The sequence below is a fragment of the Mustela nivalis genome (genome assembly GCF_964662115.1).
Source record: "Mustela nivalis genome assembly, chromosome: 9".
NCBI lineage: Eukaryota > Metazoa > Chordata > Mammalia > Carnivora > Mustelidae > Mustela > Mustela nivalis.
This window is the reverse complement of record NC_139028.1, coordinates 78,404,510-78,422,620: the sequence shown is the minus strand read 5'-3', so window position 1 is coordinate 78,422,620 and position 18,111 is coordinate 78,404,510. Positions and strand designations below refer to the sequence as shown.

Here is an 18,111-nt window from a genome sequence, read left to right as displayed (position 1 = left end):
GTTGGTAATGAGCAACCCTTAGTTCCTGAGGCTGCGGCTCTCCGTGTCCTCAGAGAGGTAGGCTTATACATGCAAGGCCAGTACCTCAAGAGGCCTTCAATGACAGACCTTCCTCACAAGCTCCTCTGGGGCCCATGTGGCAGCCGATATTATCCACACCCTGCCAGCTGGGCCTGGGATGCTGTGGCTGCCCTTGCCGAGAAAGGGGAAACTCGTCACCCACATGATGACCTCTGTTTAGGGAACCAGACCCCTGGCCTCATGGAGCTGGCATGCTCTGGCCGAAGGGCAGGATCTGGGGTAAGCAGAGCCCGGTACGAGTCCCGGCTCCTGGGCCGCCCACTTCCCTCCACCCTGCCTTTGGCCTCTGTTTCTTCGTCTGCAAGATGAGAGTAATGATCCTTCCTTCCTTTCTCCCAGAGAGGCTCTGAGGTAATTCGAACAAGTTGTTTAATGAACAGTAGTGCTCTCGCTGACTATTCCCTCCCCTTCCCACCCTGACCCCCCACCCCCTCACTCCCCTTGAGTGCCAGGCCTGGGCCAGAACTCCCAGCTGACCACCGATCTCTGGCCTGACTGAAGGACACAGCCCTGGGCCACCAAGTCATGGGATCAGGCACCCAGCTTCTTCTCAGCCCAGACCTGAAGCAAGACTAGAGTCAGGAACGAGCCCTAGCAAAGTAGGAAGCCAGGCCCCAGCAGCCCCCTCAGCTGGTGCACCCACGAGGCCACAACTCTAGCTCACATGGCACCTGGGAAGGAGACTTTCCAGTGGGTGGGCCTTGCTTTTTGGAGTATTACAGGACCCCAGCCCACCCCCCGGGGAGGGGGACGCATTGACCTCCATGGGAAAAGGGGCTGAGAAGTGAAGCTGGTGTCTCTCCCATGGGCTTCACCCCTCCGGGCCTCTGCAGCAGGCTGCACACCCCATTCAGTGCTTTCACGTCTGTCGCTTGTGTGTTCCCCAGGACAGCCCGGTGAGGTGGCAGGCATTATTATTTTTACTTCCATTTTAAAGATGAAAAACTGAGCCTCAGAGACGTTCGGCCTTTTCCTTATCCCAGGTCATACAATGGGAAGAAGCAGAGTCAGGGAGAATGTACTCCGGGTTGGACCCTGCACCACCGCTCTTTCTCAAGTCCTGTGCAGGCCATTCCGTGATCACTGGCCAGCCCCGGGCTGGGGCCTCCCCGCACGGCTGTGTCAGGGATTCCCTGCCCCTCCCTCTGCCTTGTGGCCCTTGGCTCTGCCCACCTTCAGGAAAGCATGACCCTGAAGCCTGGGTACGTACCCTGGGGGGCAGGCACAGCCCGAGAGGCAGGGGCCAAGGGCTGGCACGCTCAGGTTCAGCAGCTGCTGCTCACACGTCCTCTCTCTGCTCAGCTCCGGGTCGGTGTGCAGGTCGCTGCAGTTCACGAAGACCTGGCCCACCGGGCAGGGGGTGGCTGCCGGACAAGAGGATGGCTGCTGGCAGGAGCTTGGATGCCCAGCAGGATGTTTGGAACACCTGGTCCCAGGGGTGGCAGGGGTGGCCGGGGAGGCCGGGGGACCCAACAACTGGAGGGTAAGGGAGAGAGGGGCTGTGATGCTTTCAGGGGCATTCCTTGGGTTCCCTTGGGCTGTGGGTGTCACATAAGACAATCACCCCCTCTACCAGCACCAAGAGTGCCACATCCTCTCCACTGGGGACTGTTCCGGACACGCCACATGCACACTCTTGCTGAACCCTGCAGCAGCTCTGTGAGGTATCACCATCCCCCATTTCCCACCTCATGGAAAGAAGTCACTTGCACTTTCCAAGGCACGATAAGGTGAGAAGACGTGCCCCACAGAGACCAGGAGAAGAGCCCAATGAGGAGAGCGATGCAGTGTGAAGGGGTGGCCAGAGGACTTTCAGCAACGGGGCGGTCAGTTCCCCATTACCCATGATTCTACGCTGTAAACTCGCTCTCTCTCCCTAAGCCTTCGGTCAAGTCAGCTGTGCACACCTGCAGCTTGTGCAACTGATCTTTTTTAGGGAAATCAATAAAGGGGAGGTGAGTTCCACACCCAGCTTAGGATGGAGCAGAGAGAAAATAGCCACAGGAGATGAGATAGAAGTCCCAAAGGGAAACAGTCTGACAAAAAAGAAAATCACAGAATTTAAGGTTATAAACAAAAGAGGAAGCGAAGGCTCAGGGAGGTGAAGTGAGTTACCCAGGGCTGCACAGCTTGCAAGCCCTGGGCTAGGTCTGAACTCAGGGTGGCCAGACTCTGGAGGTCCTGATCCAAGCCACTTGCCGTAGGATTACTCTCTGACCCTTCTGTGCCAATCCCATCCTTAGTGGCCCTCCTCGCCCCCACACTCCCGGCCCCTATTCCACCTCCACATTCCTCACAGGCCATGCCTCCCTATTGTCTGGAACGGCCTCAAATATGCAGGCTGTCCTCCCCATCTCTGTGACCCCCAGGTCTAGCACATGACTCGAGAGACAGTCAGCCTCCGTGGAATGACCAGCAGCTCAGACTGAGGGAACCCAGGACCCAGGGGAGGTCACCTCTGCTGGGTGCCCCTGAGGGAGACAGTCTCAGCCCCTCCTTCTTGGGAAGCAGGAGGGACAGCTACTGGGGTGGGGCTGAGGATGGGCCAGAATTTCTGGACTCCACCCTCCAAACTGGAGCCTTTCCCAAGAAATCGAGGAATAAGGAGGCTCAGTGTGGGGCAGGACATGGCCGGGCTTTCCCCTCCTGGTCTGTCCCCAAGCTGCCCACTCTCCTCTCCATAACCCCACTAGCATGGAGGAGCCCCCAGAAGCATCCCTCATCTTCCACCTTACCTGGCGCTCTGCTATCACAGCTCATGACTCCATCTTTGCAGTGGCTGTGGAGAAGGGGGAGGGGGTACCCTGGGATTAGCCGACTCAGACGGACATCCCCACTCTGTCCCTGGCCCCCTGCGTCGAGGCGAAAGGTGAGCGCTGCTTTGTGGAAAGATCTGCTGGGCTCTATTGTCTTCAGTCAGTCAGCAACTTCCGTTTAAAGCAAGGACACTAACGCTGCTATCTAGGGGGCTCACCAGTGGCCCAGCGACGGGATGTCGCTGTCTCCAGGGGGATAGTCCATTCCTTGAAAGTGGCAGGAGCACTGGTTCCTGTAAAACCCAGGGCCAGAGAGAAGTGAGCTGACTCAGGGGCTGGGGCAGCGACTGTGGAGGACAGGGACCCCACCCCTCAGCAGCCGGCAGCAGAAGGACACAGAGAAGTAATGGCGTCTGCCGTGACAGGTGACACATCTCCGGGGAGTGGGGAAGCCAGACTGGCACCGAGGACAGAGGTCAGGGCCATCCACCTTCACAGTCTGAACACCAGGCTAGGCCCTCCAAATACGTCATCTCATCTGTTCCTCACAGGGTCCCTGATGCTGTCTTTCCGCTCCTCTTTGTAGGTCCACTGAGGGCAAAGACCATTTCCTCCTCCTACACCTCCCACAGCCCCTGCCTGTCCTGGCCAAGTGCAGGTCTTAGAGCAGAGCAGGTGAGGACTGGAAAGGATGTCTGCATTCCTCTGACCCCTGTGTTTCTCAGTCACCTTCTGCCTCTCCAACCCCTTCCCCATAGAAACCTCAAAGGCCCCCTTGTTGCCAATACTCAACTGCAGGGCGTGGGGATCTCAACGGAGGGCCCTATAGCTTGAAAAGGCCTTGAGAGATTCCAGTACACCCCCTACAGAAGCCTCTCTCCAGGCCCCATCCCTCGGTGAATGTGATACCATTTTAGGGGAGAAACAGATCAAGAGGGGACCGAGGGCTTTGCAGGTCGCCCTGGGATCCTATGAGGTCACCACCTCCCACCTCTGCCTCCAGCCACACTGAGAACATGCCACAGCCAGCCTCAGGGCTGTCCCTGTCCCCTCGGCCTGGAGCACTCTTCCCTCACGTCCCCCCATCTTTGCTCGCGTGTCACCTCGGCAGAAAGGAAGGCCTTCCTTCCGTGCTCACCTCATGTGACATAACAGTAACCCCTCCCTGCATGTTTATAGCCTGTTACCACCAGACCCCTTAAGTGTTGGTTTATTTATTAATCTGTCTTGGCACAAGAATGTGAGCTCCATGAGGGCAGGATTCTGTTTTGTGTATTGCTGAATTTCCAGGGCCTAGAATTGTCTAGAATATACCAGGTCATCAGTAAATGTTTGTGAAAGGAAAGGGGAGATGAAGGGAGAGAGGCTGCCTCTGTGGGGCTGTTATTCCATCTCATGGGGAAGCCAGGCTGGAGTTCTAGGCCTAAAGAGCTGGAGGTGAGGAAAAAGGCCTGAGAAGGGAAGAAACCCACCCACCCAGCCACCCATCAAGCTCTATCCTGTGACTACGAGATGAAGCAGGGACATGAGAGCTGCAGCCTCTCTGCAGCTCCCCAGCCCCAGATGCCCTAGAGACCCTCAGCCCTCCCCTGGCCCTCCTCCCAGACAGAGGTCAAGTAAGCCAGCTCACCTAGGGACACAGAGGTCAGCCTGGGTATCCAGATAGGTATCCGGTGGGCAGGTACAGCCTTCTACACACTCGTCCCCACTGAGGTCGCTGTTGCCTCCAGCCCCACAGGCCACAGGGCTGGCCAGGTCCTGGCAGGTTTGTCCACACAGGGCCACACAGGGGCTGTACTCTTTGGTGGCCCCACAGGACAGTGCTGTAGTGGGAAATGAAACTGCATGCTGTGTCTCCCTCAGCCCCACAACTGCGTGGGGGTGGGGTCATCAACCTAACGAGGAGAACTGAGAACCAGAGAAGACATTTGTTCAAGGTCACACAGCAGATCAAGGTCAGCCTTGGGATTTGAATCCAGGTCTGACTGCCAAGTCCCACTTCCTCCCACAATGGCAGAGGAGCAGGGGTGAGCCCCCCTTCCCAAGCCCAGTCTGGACCCTGCCATTGGCGTTTCTTTTCCTCTGCAGGGCGTTTCCTCTCAGGCAGTGATACTGGGGGAGGGTAGAGTTCACCCCTCACCCCTGCAACCGCCCCATCAGTCACACACCAGCACACGCACACAGTAGAGCACACGCACACACACAGGTGGGTATTACACACACCGCCCTCCTTCTCACTTTCAAGTCTCTAGCACACATGGGCTGTGAAGGTCAATTGTGCTCTAGTTTGCAGCCTCTTAGGGCCCTCTGTCCGAAGACTTCAGGCTTCTCTCTCCTCATATGGCCCTCTCCCTCAGGGTCTCCCGCACCCCACAGAGTCAGACGGTCAAGCTCAGCTCTTCTCACCCAGGCTACACATCAACGTCTCCATTTAAAAATGCAGATGCCCGGCCCCATGGCCAGATATGTTGTTCTCATTGATACTGAATGTGGTGCAGATATGTGCATTTATTTTAAAAGCTCCTGGACGCCTGGGTGGCTCAATGGGTTAAGCTTCTGCCTTTGGCTCAGGTCATGATCTCAGGGTCCTGGGATCGAGTCCCACATCAGCCTCTCTGCTTAGCGGAGAGCCTGCTTCCCCCTCTCTCTCTCTCTGCCTGCCTCTCTGCCTGCTTGTGATTTCTCTCTCTGTGTTTCAAGTAAATAAATAAAATCTTTAAAATAAAATAAAAGCTCCTATGGTGAGTCTAATGTGCAGTCAGGGTTACAAACAACTGGTCCTGTCCAGTCACCTGGAGAAACTGACTCAGAGAGGGGGCAGGGCCTTGTCAGGGACACACAGCAAATACCTGCAGGACTGGCACAGAACACAGGTCTCCTGAGTCCCAGGACATTTTTTTTCATTTCTTCGACATTTGCTAAGAGCTTACTGCGATTGGGGCCCTGTGCTAGGGCTGGGGGTCCAGAGACAACTGACACCTGGGGAAGAGTGTGGCCCAGGTGTTGGGGGGTGGACAGGGACTAGCTTGTCCCCACTGAGCCCCCTGTGCACTGAGGGTGATGGGAGCCAGTGATTTTGAGAAGGTTCACTGGGGCTGCAGGGAGGCCTACTGGGAAGCTCTGACTGGGGTGGTAACAAGTGAGGGCATTTCACCTCCAATCCACGGACCTAATAGGGCTTAGACATGGGCTGGAGGGGAGGGTCACAGAGACGCAGTCATGTGTCACACGTCCTGAGTGTCAGGCCTGGCTGGCCAAGGGGACAGAGAGCACAGAGGAGGGGTGAGGCAGGGGTGTTAGGCGGCAGGGGGACAGGGAGACACTCAGGTCTGGAGCTTGGGCTCCTCCAGGCGCCCTCGAGGGGGTGCAGCCGCATGGGGCACTCACCACAGGCTGGCAGGTGGGCCCGGAAGTCAATGGGAAGCCCATGACGCCGGCACAGGTGGGCATAGTGGGCCAGCGTGGCACACAGGCAAGGCTGCCCACAGCGGCAGGCATCCTGGCGACACTGCTCGAAGTAGGGCACGGGGCTCAGGTACGCAGAGCAGGGCGCGAACAGCTCCCCGGTGAGCACACTGCAGGACTGCACGGCATAGGAGGCTGGACACAGGAGGGACAGGGGCAGGGAGCAGGGATCTGGTTGGCCTGGTGCCCGGGCCCAGCTTCTTCCTACCCCATCCCCATCACAGTGCAGGGGGCTGTTGGCGTGAGAAGGTGGGTGCAAGTGTGTGTGTACAGGAGGGACGCAAGCAGGTACCAGAGCACACGGCTGACTGGGAATGTGTGGCTATGGTTTGCGAGGTCTCGGTGTGACTACATGGCAGGCCACAGGCATGGGTGTAAATGACTCAAAGAGAGGAAGAGTATGTGTGTGTGTGTGTGTGTGTGTGTGTGTGTAGTGTATTCGTGCAATAGACAGTCCACCATGCGTGGGACGTGAACCCACATGCTGGAAAGACACATGGGCATGAACAAAACAGACAAAAATCCTGCCCTCGGGGAGCTTACACTGTTGTCAAGGAGACTGCAAATGACAGCGACGTGGAAGGGGAAGACCTCAGAGAGAGGGAAGGAGGAAGGCAGACAGGCGTTGGAGGTGCGGTGGGAGGGCCAACCGCAATCTTAAACCCGGTGGTCCGGAAGGCCTCCGTGGGAAGATGAAGTTGGAACAAAAATGTGAAAGAGCTGAGGGGGTAAGGCCTGTGTTCAGTGAGGGAAGAGCATTCCAGGTGGAGGGAATGGCAAGTCTAAAGGCCGGGAGCGGAGAGGACACCTTGCGTTGCAGGAAGAAGAGCAAGGAGGCCTGCGTGGCTGCAGCAGAGTGGGGGGGCGGGAGTGGCGGTGGGCAGAGAGTGTAGGGCCTCGAGGGGGGGTTACTGTGAGGGCTTAGACTTTTGCTTTAAGACAGGGGAACCAGTACAAATGTGTGTCTACACGGCAGGGACAGAGCCTGAGGCTTCTGTCTACCTGACCCTTCCCAGAAGGGAACTACAGTCTCCTCTCGGCAGCTCCACCTTTTCTTATCACCTCTGCCCAAACTGCCCAGCCTCCCAGGCCCAGAGTTCCCACCTCATCCCCCTCAAACCAGTCCCACTGCACCCCCACTGCTCCTTCCCTCTCCCCCCACCTCACCTGCTTGCAAGTGCACATCACAGGGGTCCAGCGGGGAGCCAGAGATCAGGGGGGAGCAGGCAGACAGCGTCTTCCAAGAGTTGCCAAAGAGTTGTGGGGTGCTCTCAGGCACTCCCACTGGGGACCTGCAGTCACGGCATGGCCACACTCACACGCTTGCCCATGTGGACTCAGCCCCATGTATGTACGCATACACCCAGAGCACAAATACACGCCAGATAGGCCAACAGCCAAGGGAGCCGACACAGTTCCATACAAACACATACGATTATGGATATACACACATACGCACCCACACACATATTTAACAGTCTCCAAGGGGACCCAGAACTGACTTGGGGCCACGCACTACACCGTCTTCACCACCCACCCCCAGCTCTTCATGTCAGAGAGAAACAGGGACACCATGTGAACCAAACTTCACCAGATTAAGACTTCCTCCTCCTATCTCCACGAGCAGTTCCCAAAAGTTCCTTTGCCCTCCCTTTCCCTCTAGGTAGGAAATCGTCATACAAGGGGCAATAAAGGAAGAAAGGGGGAAAAGCATGTTTCCCAGATATCGCCAGTCTCCAAGGGCCACCAAACATGAGAAGACTGTAGATTGGAGAGATCATAATATGCGGGGTTGGGACAGGTTTTGCCTGGTGCTCACCACACCCATGTTACTGCTCATGAGCCATGAGAGCACTCATTACCCACAGCAACTTTTCTGCCCAGAGTTCACATTTAGGAGGGTGGCAAGCAGCCCACACACTAAACCAGGGTCTGTCCCCACTGCCCTGGCCTGCTGTCCTAACATCAGCCCCACCAGGCAAGCCACAGTAGAACGCTACCTTTGTGAATGTGCATGTATTTAAAAGCTCTCAGTTTCTTCTGATTCTTATTTTTCTGAAAGAATCCGAATTCTCATTTCTGGCTGAAGGAAGCCTCTCATTTACTTCTATATCGCCTAATGCATGTAACTTGAAAAACTGGCCAGAACCTCTCACTTTGACAATCAACATTTTACTCTCCTTTCTGGAAAGTCTGACTCTTGTCCCCTCCCAAGTTCCTAAACTGCATGCATGCCCAGACAGTCTTCCTCTTAGTTCTCTGTCAGTCCCTGGGAAACAGCCTTCCCCTGAAGGTGAGAGGCTCACAGGGTGTGCCCAGACAGGAAAGATATGGGGTTTAGACTGGCCTGGTGGGATAGAAAGCAGGAGTCTGGGTACCATTGCCTCACACTCATCTAAAGGTCTTCACGTCAATTGAAACAAGGAAAACCATGAACTAAATGAAACCCAGCCTAAGCGCTACTAATTTTAAGACCTCACTGTAAAGCAGTTATTTCTCAAGGTATGGTCCATAGATCTCTTACACTAGAATCACAGCGGTAACTTACTAAAAACAGGACTCTTGGGCCCCAACACAAATCAGATACATGAGAAGTAGAACCCAGGAGTCAGCATTTTAACAAGCTCCCAGGTGAGTCTTCTGCACGGAGAAGACGATGAACCATGGCCTTAAAGAAATATGCTTTGATTTAAAGGCAGAGGAAGAAATAATCAGTGGTGCATGTGCAGCCCAGCGAGGGACCAAGGGAGTTTGCCACAGGTGTTTTCAAGAGGAGACTCCGGGTACTCAGCCTTTAGGGACCCATCCCCTCCTTCTGCTTCTGGGGCAGGGGCACGTACAGGAAGTCATCCTGCGTGTTGCCGTTGAAGGTGCCACAGAGGCCCACGGTATCCTCGGCCCATCGCTGGTCCACCTGCAGGTAGAGCCGCAGTCCTTGGCGATCGTAGAGAAGCCGCACGCCCACGTTGGTCCTCACCCGCAGGAACATGGAGGACAGCCTCCGGATCTCAAAGGCGTCTGGGCACAGAACCACAATAGGGATGTGGGAAGTTCTGCCAATGTGCATCCCACCCACCGCCACCACCTGCATGGCCCTCGCCCAAACCCAGCGAGCCCAGCCTTCACACCAGCTGTGAAGCCCTGCCAAGGGGTTGGCTTGGGAAGCCTTTAGGAAATCCTGTTCAGGGATGAAGTCAGGACCCGGGGATAACGCCATGGTGGCACTGGTTAAGTTTTTTTTGTTTTGTTTTGTTTTTTCTTTTAAGCATCAAGTGCCAATTAAAGTTTCCTTAAGGAGCTGAAAATATTTCCTTCTGTAGCAAAAGACCATGCTGTAACTACCCATTTTTTCGATGGCCACCAAAAAGCTCATGATATGATTTTAGATTTATTTGTAAACATTTAAAATTTTTAGATTCAGTTGTACTGAATTTTTCACTTTTTGTGGCTTGCATTTCTTTGGTCTCTTTACATTTCCTGCATCCCCACTCCTCTCAGTCTTGAACCCCTATTCTTTTTTTTTTTTCTTTATCATTTTCTCTGGTGCTATCTCATTTCTTAAGAGTTTTGCCATTTTTGTTAGATGTGCTTCCTACAAGATACCACAGATCACTTGTGGAATCAGACAGGATAATAAGTTATTAAAGAAGAAATAGGGGCACCTGGGTGGCTCAGTGGGTTAAGTGTCTGCCCTCAGCTCAGGTCATGTCTTGGCTTCCTGGGATCAAGCCCATGATCCCAGGATTGGGCTCCCTGCTCAGTAGGGAGTCTGCTTCTCCTTCTCCTTTGTCCCTGCCTCTCCTTCTGTCCCTCCCACCTCCTAACACATGTGTTCACTTGCTCTCTCATTCTCTCAAATAAAATATTTAAAAAAAAAATAGAATAGGGATGGAAAAGAGCTCCCTTCCTATCCTCACATTAGGAGAAGCCATCAAGCTACTGTGAAGCCTATTGTCATGTTGGGATGGGGATAAAGACCATCTTGCAAGTCCAGAGTCCACATTCCTGGGACCAAGGTGCTCCTCTGACTTGATTCACCCAGTATTAGAGAATGTGAGCTCTTGCCCATGTGGCAGTGCCTTTAGCCAGAGGCAGTGCCTGGAAGAGGAGGCCTGGACAGGCAGCTCCCAGCTAGTTCTCATTCACCAAAGCCGTACCATCTGTGTAGGGTGGGGTGACCTTGTACTGGTCAAACAGAAGGACATCCCCTGCTTGGGTCAAGGTCACCTGCCTCCGAGGGTCCTGATGCAGAATCACTGATACTGACTGGACACAGACTCCATCCTGGTTCTGGAGAAAGAGGAAGACAAATGAGGCAGAGTTAGTCTGTCTGTCCTGCTGGTCCCAAGAAAGCCTCCAGGAGCAAGGATTCTAGTGCACTTTGAGGTCAGGGGCAGGCTGAGATAGAGCCCTAAAGGAGATTAGGAATCCTCTAACCACATGCCTCATCTGGGACTGGGAAGGCAGAGGCTCAGATTGGAGAAGGTTAGTGGCAGAGCTGGGATAAGGCAAATAAAAATACAGTCAACTCTTAGACTATCTATGACATACAGCAGAGATGAACCTAGATGGCCCAGAGACTAGCCTCAGAAACCCTCAGAGAATCCCCACTCAGGGACAATATAGGACTTTAATTTCATCCCTTTATAGGCATTTATATCGTTCTTTCCTTGTGTCGCACCCTGCAGAGCACCAAGCTCCACTCATGGACAGGACAGGAAATGAGCTAATACTATCTGGGCCTCAGGTTCTCATCTCTGAAATGGGTAGTAAACATCAGGCCCACTCATACTTACTTCCCTTACACAAGAAAACATCCAACAACCATATTGTGGTGAACATGTCAGATATATTCATGGAGAGTACATATTTGTGTGGGACACAGACATTAACCAAGTAATTACAAAGTTGGCTTTTAAATTATTATTGGGATCAGTGCTGCAAATAGGTGTAGGGTGCTAATAAAGCATATAGTGAAGAAACAAGACTTAGTCTGCAGAGGTAGGAAAGGCCATCCTAGGGAAAGGTAAGGATAATGCAAAAACCATAACAAAAATTTTAATAATTCTATATTTATTATAATAACAGCTAACCTTAATGGAGAGGTACTATGTTCAGGTACTATTCTAATCTTTTTACACATAGTCACTCACTTAATTCTCATAGCAACCCTATTTAGTATTACTAACAACCCCATTGTGCAGATCAGAAGACTGAGGCACAAGAAACTGTGACAGGTGATCTGAGATCTGAAGGATCCACAGAAGGTATCTGCAAAGAGAAAAGGCAAGGAGGAGGACATCCAGGAACCATGACCAGTCCGTACAAAATTCCCTGACACAGTTGGGTATTTAATGTATCCAAGCACATAAAGGAAGAGCAGAAGGCCAGAGCCCACTGGGCAAAGTGGTTTAAGATAAGGTTCAAGAGGTAGGCAGAGGCCAGCTTAGGCAGAGCTTTGTAAAATTTTTGGACTTTATCCTAAGTCCAAAGATAGCCAGAGAAAGTATAACCCAAAAGTGATATAATCAAATGAGGTGAAATGAGGAAAGGATTAGAGCTTGAAACTTTGAAAAACATTGTACAACAAGCTATGACCTTCCAAACTCCTTCTCAAGGAGACATAAAATCCCTGAAACAGCTCAAAAACACTGTATCTAAAACATCATCTTTGTCAAACCCACTCATCCTCTGGTCCTCTCTAGACATCTCATTGGAGCAGGAAGAAAGCCTGCATCCTTTAGTCAAAGTCTTGGGTTCAAGTCTTGATGTCACTGAAAACTGAGACCTTAAAGACTTCATTTAACCTCTCTACACATTAGTACAATTAAAAAAAAAATCACGTATTATGTTAGAGGGTCCCAAGATGGAGTGCAGACTGTGACAAAAGAATCGAACTATATTGCAAATATATAAAACAACCTTACTGAAAGGGAGAGCAAGGAAGGCATTGATCTAAGTAACTTTGGAAATAAGTGGTGTTTGTTAGACTAACAGCAAAAGGAACTGTGCATAAGCACTGTACTCTAGTTGATAAAGTTCTTTCCCATTGTTAATAATTGTTAATAATCCCATGAATCAATAATTCCGGCACTTCTATACATGTATACTGGAATTGAACAATTAGATACATGGATGGTGTGTGGTGGAAACCAGATTTCTCACTGTTGGGGTGGGTATTTACAATAAGCAAGGGAAGAGGCTAGAATGACCCATGTGGTAATTAACTAGAGTTGGAACATCAATATGAACTCCCGTTTAGCACATGTAGATATAGAGCACTATTGGTAGATTATCTGTAAGTATGTGTATATACTGGTTATACAAGGATATTCATAAGTTATACATGTTATTTCCTTTTCCTGTCAGCTGAAAGGACATTACTTCTAAAAGAAATGATACCCAGTAGTCACTGAGCACACCCAGCACCCCAGATCTTGGTTTCTAATACCATTCTCCAATAAAAAGAGCTCAGAGCATCTGATAACATTTTTTCAGAAATGGCTGATTCTAGGAAAGGAACAGAAAATATGCAAGATGAGCCTGGTGCATCTTATAGGACCATACAGTAAGGCAGAACAGACACACACACACACACACACTAATGGGGCTATGTCAAAGGGACCCAAGAGCCAATTGAAAGACTGCCCAATGGTCAAGTCAGAAAAATTTGAATCGCAAAATAAATAAGGAAGTATTAGATTCTACCCAAAGTATAAAATAAATAGCCCTGGGTCCATGCTGACATAAGTAAATGACTGAAAGAAAATATGTGAAGGAAAAATGACAAATGTCCTGTGCAGAAAAATTCTAAATAATGCATGTAGATTTTATGCCTTCAAAAGCAGAGGGAGGGGCGCCTGGGTGGCTCAGTGGGTTAAGCCGCTGCCTTCGGCTCGGGTCATGATCTCAGGGTCCTGGGATCGAGTCCCACATTGGGCTCTCTGCTCAGCAGGGGGCCTGCTTCCCTTCCTCTCTCTCTGTGATCTCTTCCCTTCCTCTCTCCTACTGTGATCTCTCTCTGTCAAATAAATGAATAAAGTCTTTAAAAAAAAAAAAAGCAGAGGGAACATAACTTCCCACTCTTCAGGTGTGGGCTGAACACAGTGACTTCCTTCCAAAGAGAACAGTATGGTAAGGGGGGGGGGAAGAGGAGTAGATTTACAGTGGAGAACGTGACAAACACTACCTCAGCCAGATGACCTTAACAGTGATAAACAATGTTAGTATATGCATCCTTGAGAAGATGTGATGAAAATAGCAATTTACCTCTTATCTTCCTCCCCAAATCCATAACACCTCTCTAACCTTGAGAAAAAACATTGCAAAAGTTCCAATAGAGGGGCATTCTACAAGATATCTGACCAGGACTCCTCAAAATTTTCAAGATCATCATAGAGTCTTAGAAACTGTAACAGCAAGGGGGCGCCTAGGTGGCACCGTTGGTTAAGCATCTGACTCTTGATTTCAGCTCAGGTCATGATGTCAGGGTAGGGAGATCAAGCCCCACATGGGGCTCCACACTGGCATGGAGCCTGCTTGAGATTTTTTCTCTCTCTTTCCCTCTGCCCCTGTCCCTGGCTCATGCACATGCCCTCTCTCTCCCTCCCTCTCTCTCAAAAACAAAACAAAAACAAAAAAACCAAAAACACACCCACAGACATAAAAAGGAAAGAAAGAAAGAAACTACAACAACAAGGAAGAGCCTAGGAGACACAATGACTAAATGTAATGTGGCAGGTTGAAACAGAGAAAAATGGTATTGGGTTGAAAATATAAATATGGAAATATGAGTGAAGTGCAGACTTTAGTTAATGTCTAAACAAACATTGGTTCATTATTTGCAGTGAATGTACCATGCTAATGTATGATGTTAATCATAGGAGAAATTAGGTGTGGGGTATATAGGAACTCTAGGTACTACCTTTACATTTTTTCCATAAAATCTAAAGCTACTCTGAAAAATAAGATCTACTTGAAAAAATACTTGAAAGGCTGTAAACACTCCCTGATTTGGGGGTGGGTGTGTTAAGAGGCTGTGACAGGCTTTCTGGGCTTCCAGCCTTGGTTCCAGCTCTGCTCCCCCTCCTGTTGGCTGGGGGTTATCAGGAATAGCCGAAGGCCTCTGTTGGCCTGTCTTACCATATTTTAACCGGGGAGAATAATAATGATGACTACATGGGGGTATTTTGAGCCTTAAACTAGATGTCCTATGCAAAATGATTTGTCAAAATTCAAAGTACTCTGCAAATACTTTACCAGCACCCTCCTCTCTGTTAACACCCTCACCCTACCACCTTGTGTCCACCCAGGACTGAAGTCATGGCTTCATCTTTGACTCCTCCTGCTTCTCTCCCACACACCCTGCACCTTACCAGCCAGTCAAGTCCTTCTGCATCTGCCTTAATGTATTCTAGAACATTCCATCCTCATTGCTTTCTTTCATATGACCTGAACCTCCTGGGTTGCCCTTCTGCCCCATCCTCAAATAGACATATCTTACTTCCATTTATCTTTCTAGGCCCACTTTTTAGGTTATTCAGCTCAAATGCCACTTCTGCCATGAGGCTCTCCTTGTCCTTTCTTCTGACCCGTAGGAATATTTCTTTCTCCACAGAACTCTCCTCTGACAGCACTGTCTCTTGTATGTCATAGTGAAGCACTTGACCTGAGGACATGACTGACTCTCACACGGGGCTGTGAGCTCCTGGTGGCTAGGACCAGGGTCTGACTCATCTGTGTAACCCTCACTGTGCTCCACACAGACCTGGCAGAGGGCTGGCCTTCTACTGGTTCATCAGCGTGGATGAAGTCACAAAGAGACCTGGCTCATGGTAAAAGGAAAGTGCTATCAAGAGAGACTGTTAAGCAATGAAGCAGGTTACCTCAGGGCAAGGCCAGCTGGCCACCATCCAGAACACGGTAGAAAGAGGGCTGGTAAGGGACCTCCAAGGTCCCATAGCCCCAGGCATTCTAAGACTCTAGAACTTTATAAATGGGTAGGAGTCCCACTGGGCCATGCCTGTCTGCTTTGCCTTTTCTTTTGCAATCCTCAGGATGAGAGTAACCTGGCTTTTGAGGACAAGTATTCTTCTGATTCAGAGAGCAGCCAAGGGCAGATCCAGGCCATTCTCTGCCGGGGGGCGGGGCACTCAAGTCTCGAAAGGAAGAAAGCACAGCCCTCTCCCTTGTCCACAGCCCAACCTAGGTCCCCAGGGCCAGGGAGGGGCACCTCTGAGTGATGTCTGCTCACCCACCTGACATCATTGGGGAGGAAGGCAGGCAGGGAGGTGGGGTTGGGGGTGGCTGCCTGGCTACGGTTATGAACCCCTGCTCTGTTGCACAGGAAGGAGCTTGAGTGTAGCCCAGACCAGGGCTCAGGGAAAATGCAGCCACTGAGAGACAGATAAACTCACAACTACCCCAGACAGCAAGTTGGCCATTTTCTCAGTTACGTTCACAAGTGGCTGACACAGCTCATGGGTCACCACCTCTAGGAAATCTTTCCGGATCCACGCCTCCTCCCACTTGACATCCAGGTAAAACAACAACAAAGAAAAGTTCCTCCACGGAAACCTACCCTGTGATGTCCACATTGTCCCAGCTCCGATAATGGGGTCACGTATCTGCCTCACCTACCAAAGCACAAGGCCCAGGAGGGCAGAGCCAAATCCAATTCATAATAGTCTCCGAGACCCAACATAACTTCTGGCACAAACAGATGTTCAGTACCTACTGAACAAATAAATGAATGAATATGGAGATGTTGAAGATACAATCCAAGGAAGCAGAAAAGATTAAGTTAAATCAGACCCATTTTAGAGATTATTAAAAAACAAACAAACAAACAAAAAAAACACTCTGAGGCCCAGAAAGGGGAAGTGCCTCTCAGCTAGCAGATGTTCTAGAGACGAAACATATTCTCCTGCCCCCTGGCTCTGCCCAGAAAGACTAGACATCAGGGTGAGTTGGCTGTGGAAACCCTGCCCTAAGTTGCTCAGCCTCTCTAAGGAGGCAGAGAGCAGGGGTGGCTGGCTGGATTGGGCCTGAGGTCCCCAGCCCTTACCGGACCACATGGGGCATTCTGCAGCGTCACTGTGAAGGTGCCCGAGGAGCGGCTCTTGGCGAGGATGTATTGACATGTGGCGGGGAACGTGTACCGGCGGCCGTCGAAGGTTGTGAAATGGATGTCGCCAGTCACTGAACACTCAGCTGAGGGGCAGAGAAAGGTGCTGTCACATGGGAGCTGCGTCCACAGGGACGGCCTCTGCCCTGCAGGCTCTAAGCATAGGAAGAGACAGCTCCCTGTCCTCAGGAATTCGGGCCATGTTTGGAGTGCTGGCCCTCTTTTTGACATTCTGGTCACTGGGAAGAAGTAGCCCTGCCCCTCACAGGCCCATCTGAAAGGAGATACAGCCCTGCCCTGGGCATTTCCCCTTCTAGGAGACCAAGGCCTAAGCTTGGAGACCAGTCTCTGGTCAAACCCCCCAAGCTCAGGAAGGTCCTTAGATAAACCACCCCCCTTAAAATCCCTCCCTGACAGGAGCAGAAGAAATCCCCTAACCAGGCAAAATGGCTCTGAGGAAACAAAGTGGGTCAAGCTGGGAACCCCCTCAAATTTCCTGCCCCAAAAAGCTGCGGGCTAGAAGAAAGGGTTGGAGTCTGAGGTAGGGTTCAGACATACCTGGGCAGACAGCGGAGCTGCACACCCATTTGCCTGCAGTGCATGTGCTGAAACACAGAGACCAAGGAGGCACGGCTCACTTCTCCAGGCCTAGGATAGATGCTGGAGGATTGCAGGATCCACAGAGCTCCTGTGCCCAGCCCTTGGTCTTCCCGTCTCTACAATAGGTAGCAGGGATTTCCTCCACCTCCAAGGCTTAGCTCAAATGAGATCTCCTGGGACTTAGAGATGCTGAGTGAGGGCCCCCACATCCCCAGGGCTCCCAGACCCCAGATGGACAACACTGATGGCAAACCCTGGAAATCACCACTCCCCCCTACCCCCTGAGCTATGGACACAGACCATGCGTTGCAATCTTCTTTCACCACAGAGCCAGTCGGGTACAGGGTCCCATGGAACTCACAGGGACACTCAGCTGGTGCCACGCAGTCCCCATCCTCAAGGATCAGCCCTAGGGTAACACCAAAGGCCCACCTGACTCACCTCCACTCCTGCTCATATACCATCTGTGGTTGCCCTGGGCCTGGGACAAAGATCCCCTCATCCAAGTTTTCACCCCTGAGCCTGCTTTCAAGCTCCCTCCTGCATAAATCCGTGGCTCAGGCCAGATTGGAACCCCTCTGGGCAAATAATCTCACCTCACCCCCCCAAGCAGCCTGCATACTGACTAGCTTCTCATCCCCACCTCTCAAAAGCCTGTCACTGCATCTAGAACCAGCTTAGGTACCACTTCCTCGAGGAAGCCTTCCCTGACAATCTCTCCCCACACTGAATTCCTATGTCTCTGCTTGTCTGAACCCCTGAGCAGGTCCTCACTACATTATGCCTCAGATGGGAGTCGTAAGGATGTGTATCTTATCACCGCAACTGGATTCTGACCCCTAAAGTCAGTGTCCTTGTTTCCCATTATATTTTGATCTCAAACCCTACCCCACCAAGTGAGCTGCACCTACAGACATGCTGCAAATTTACACCCCCTAAAAAACGTGGGTAAGTGTTTAAGCAAATGCCTGTGCGAAAAAAGAACAAATGACCAAATGAATGACCTGTCCTGGTCTACACACCTTACAAAGCTCAGTCGGGATCAAATGAAACATGGGGATGGACAGCCACCCTCACCGTCAC

General features: G+C 51.3%; 1 protein-coding gene across 2 annotated transcripts in view; it reads right to left on the bottom strand.

Annotated features, from left to right (window-relative positions):
* Positions 1–18,111, bottom strand: part of OTOG (otogelin) — a 141,560-nt gene that overhangs the window by 46,522 nt on the left and 76,927 nt on the right. For both annotated transcript variants that reach the window (XM_082683238.1, XM_082683239.1), the window contains 11 exons: positions 17,329–17,437; positions 16,987–17,033; positions 16,369–16,514; positions 10,460–10,592; positions 9,143–9,320; positions 7,470–7,594; positions 6,225–6,437; positions 4,468–4,660; positions 3,056–3,130; positions 2,817–2,860; positions 1,292–1,445 (listed from right to left, as the gene is read on the bottom strand). In XM_082683238.1, the coding sequence (XP_082539364.1) occupies positions 1,292–1,445; positions 2,817–2,860; positions 3,056–3,130; positions 4,468–4,660; positions 6,225–6,437; positions 7,470–7,594; positions 9,143–9,320; positions 10,460–10,592; positions 16,369–16,514; positions 16,987–17,033; positions 17,329–17,437 (1,417 nt within the window). The remainder of the gene's footprint in view (positions 1–1,291; positions 1,446–2,816; positions 2,861–3,055; positions 3,131–4,467; positions 4,661–6,224; positions 6,438–7,469; positions 7,595–9,142; positions 9,321–10,459; positions 10,593–16,368; positions 16,515–16,986; positions 17,034–17,328; positions 17,438–18,111) is intronic.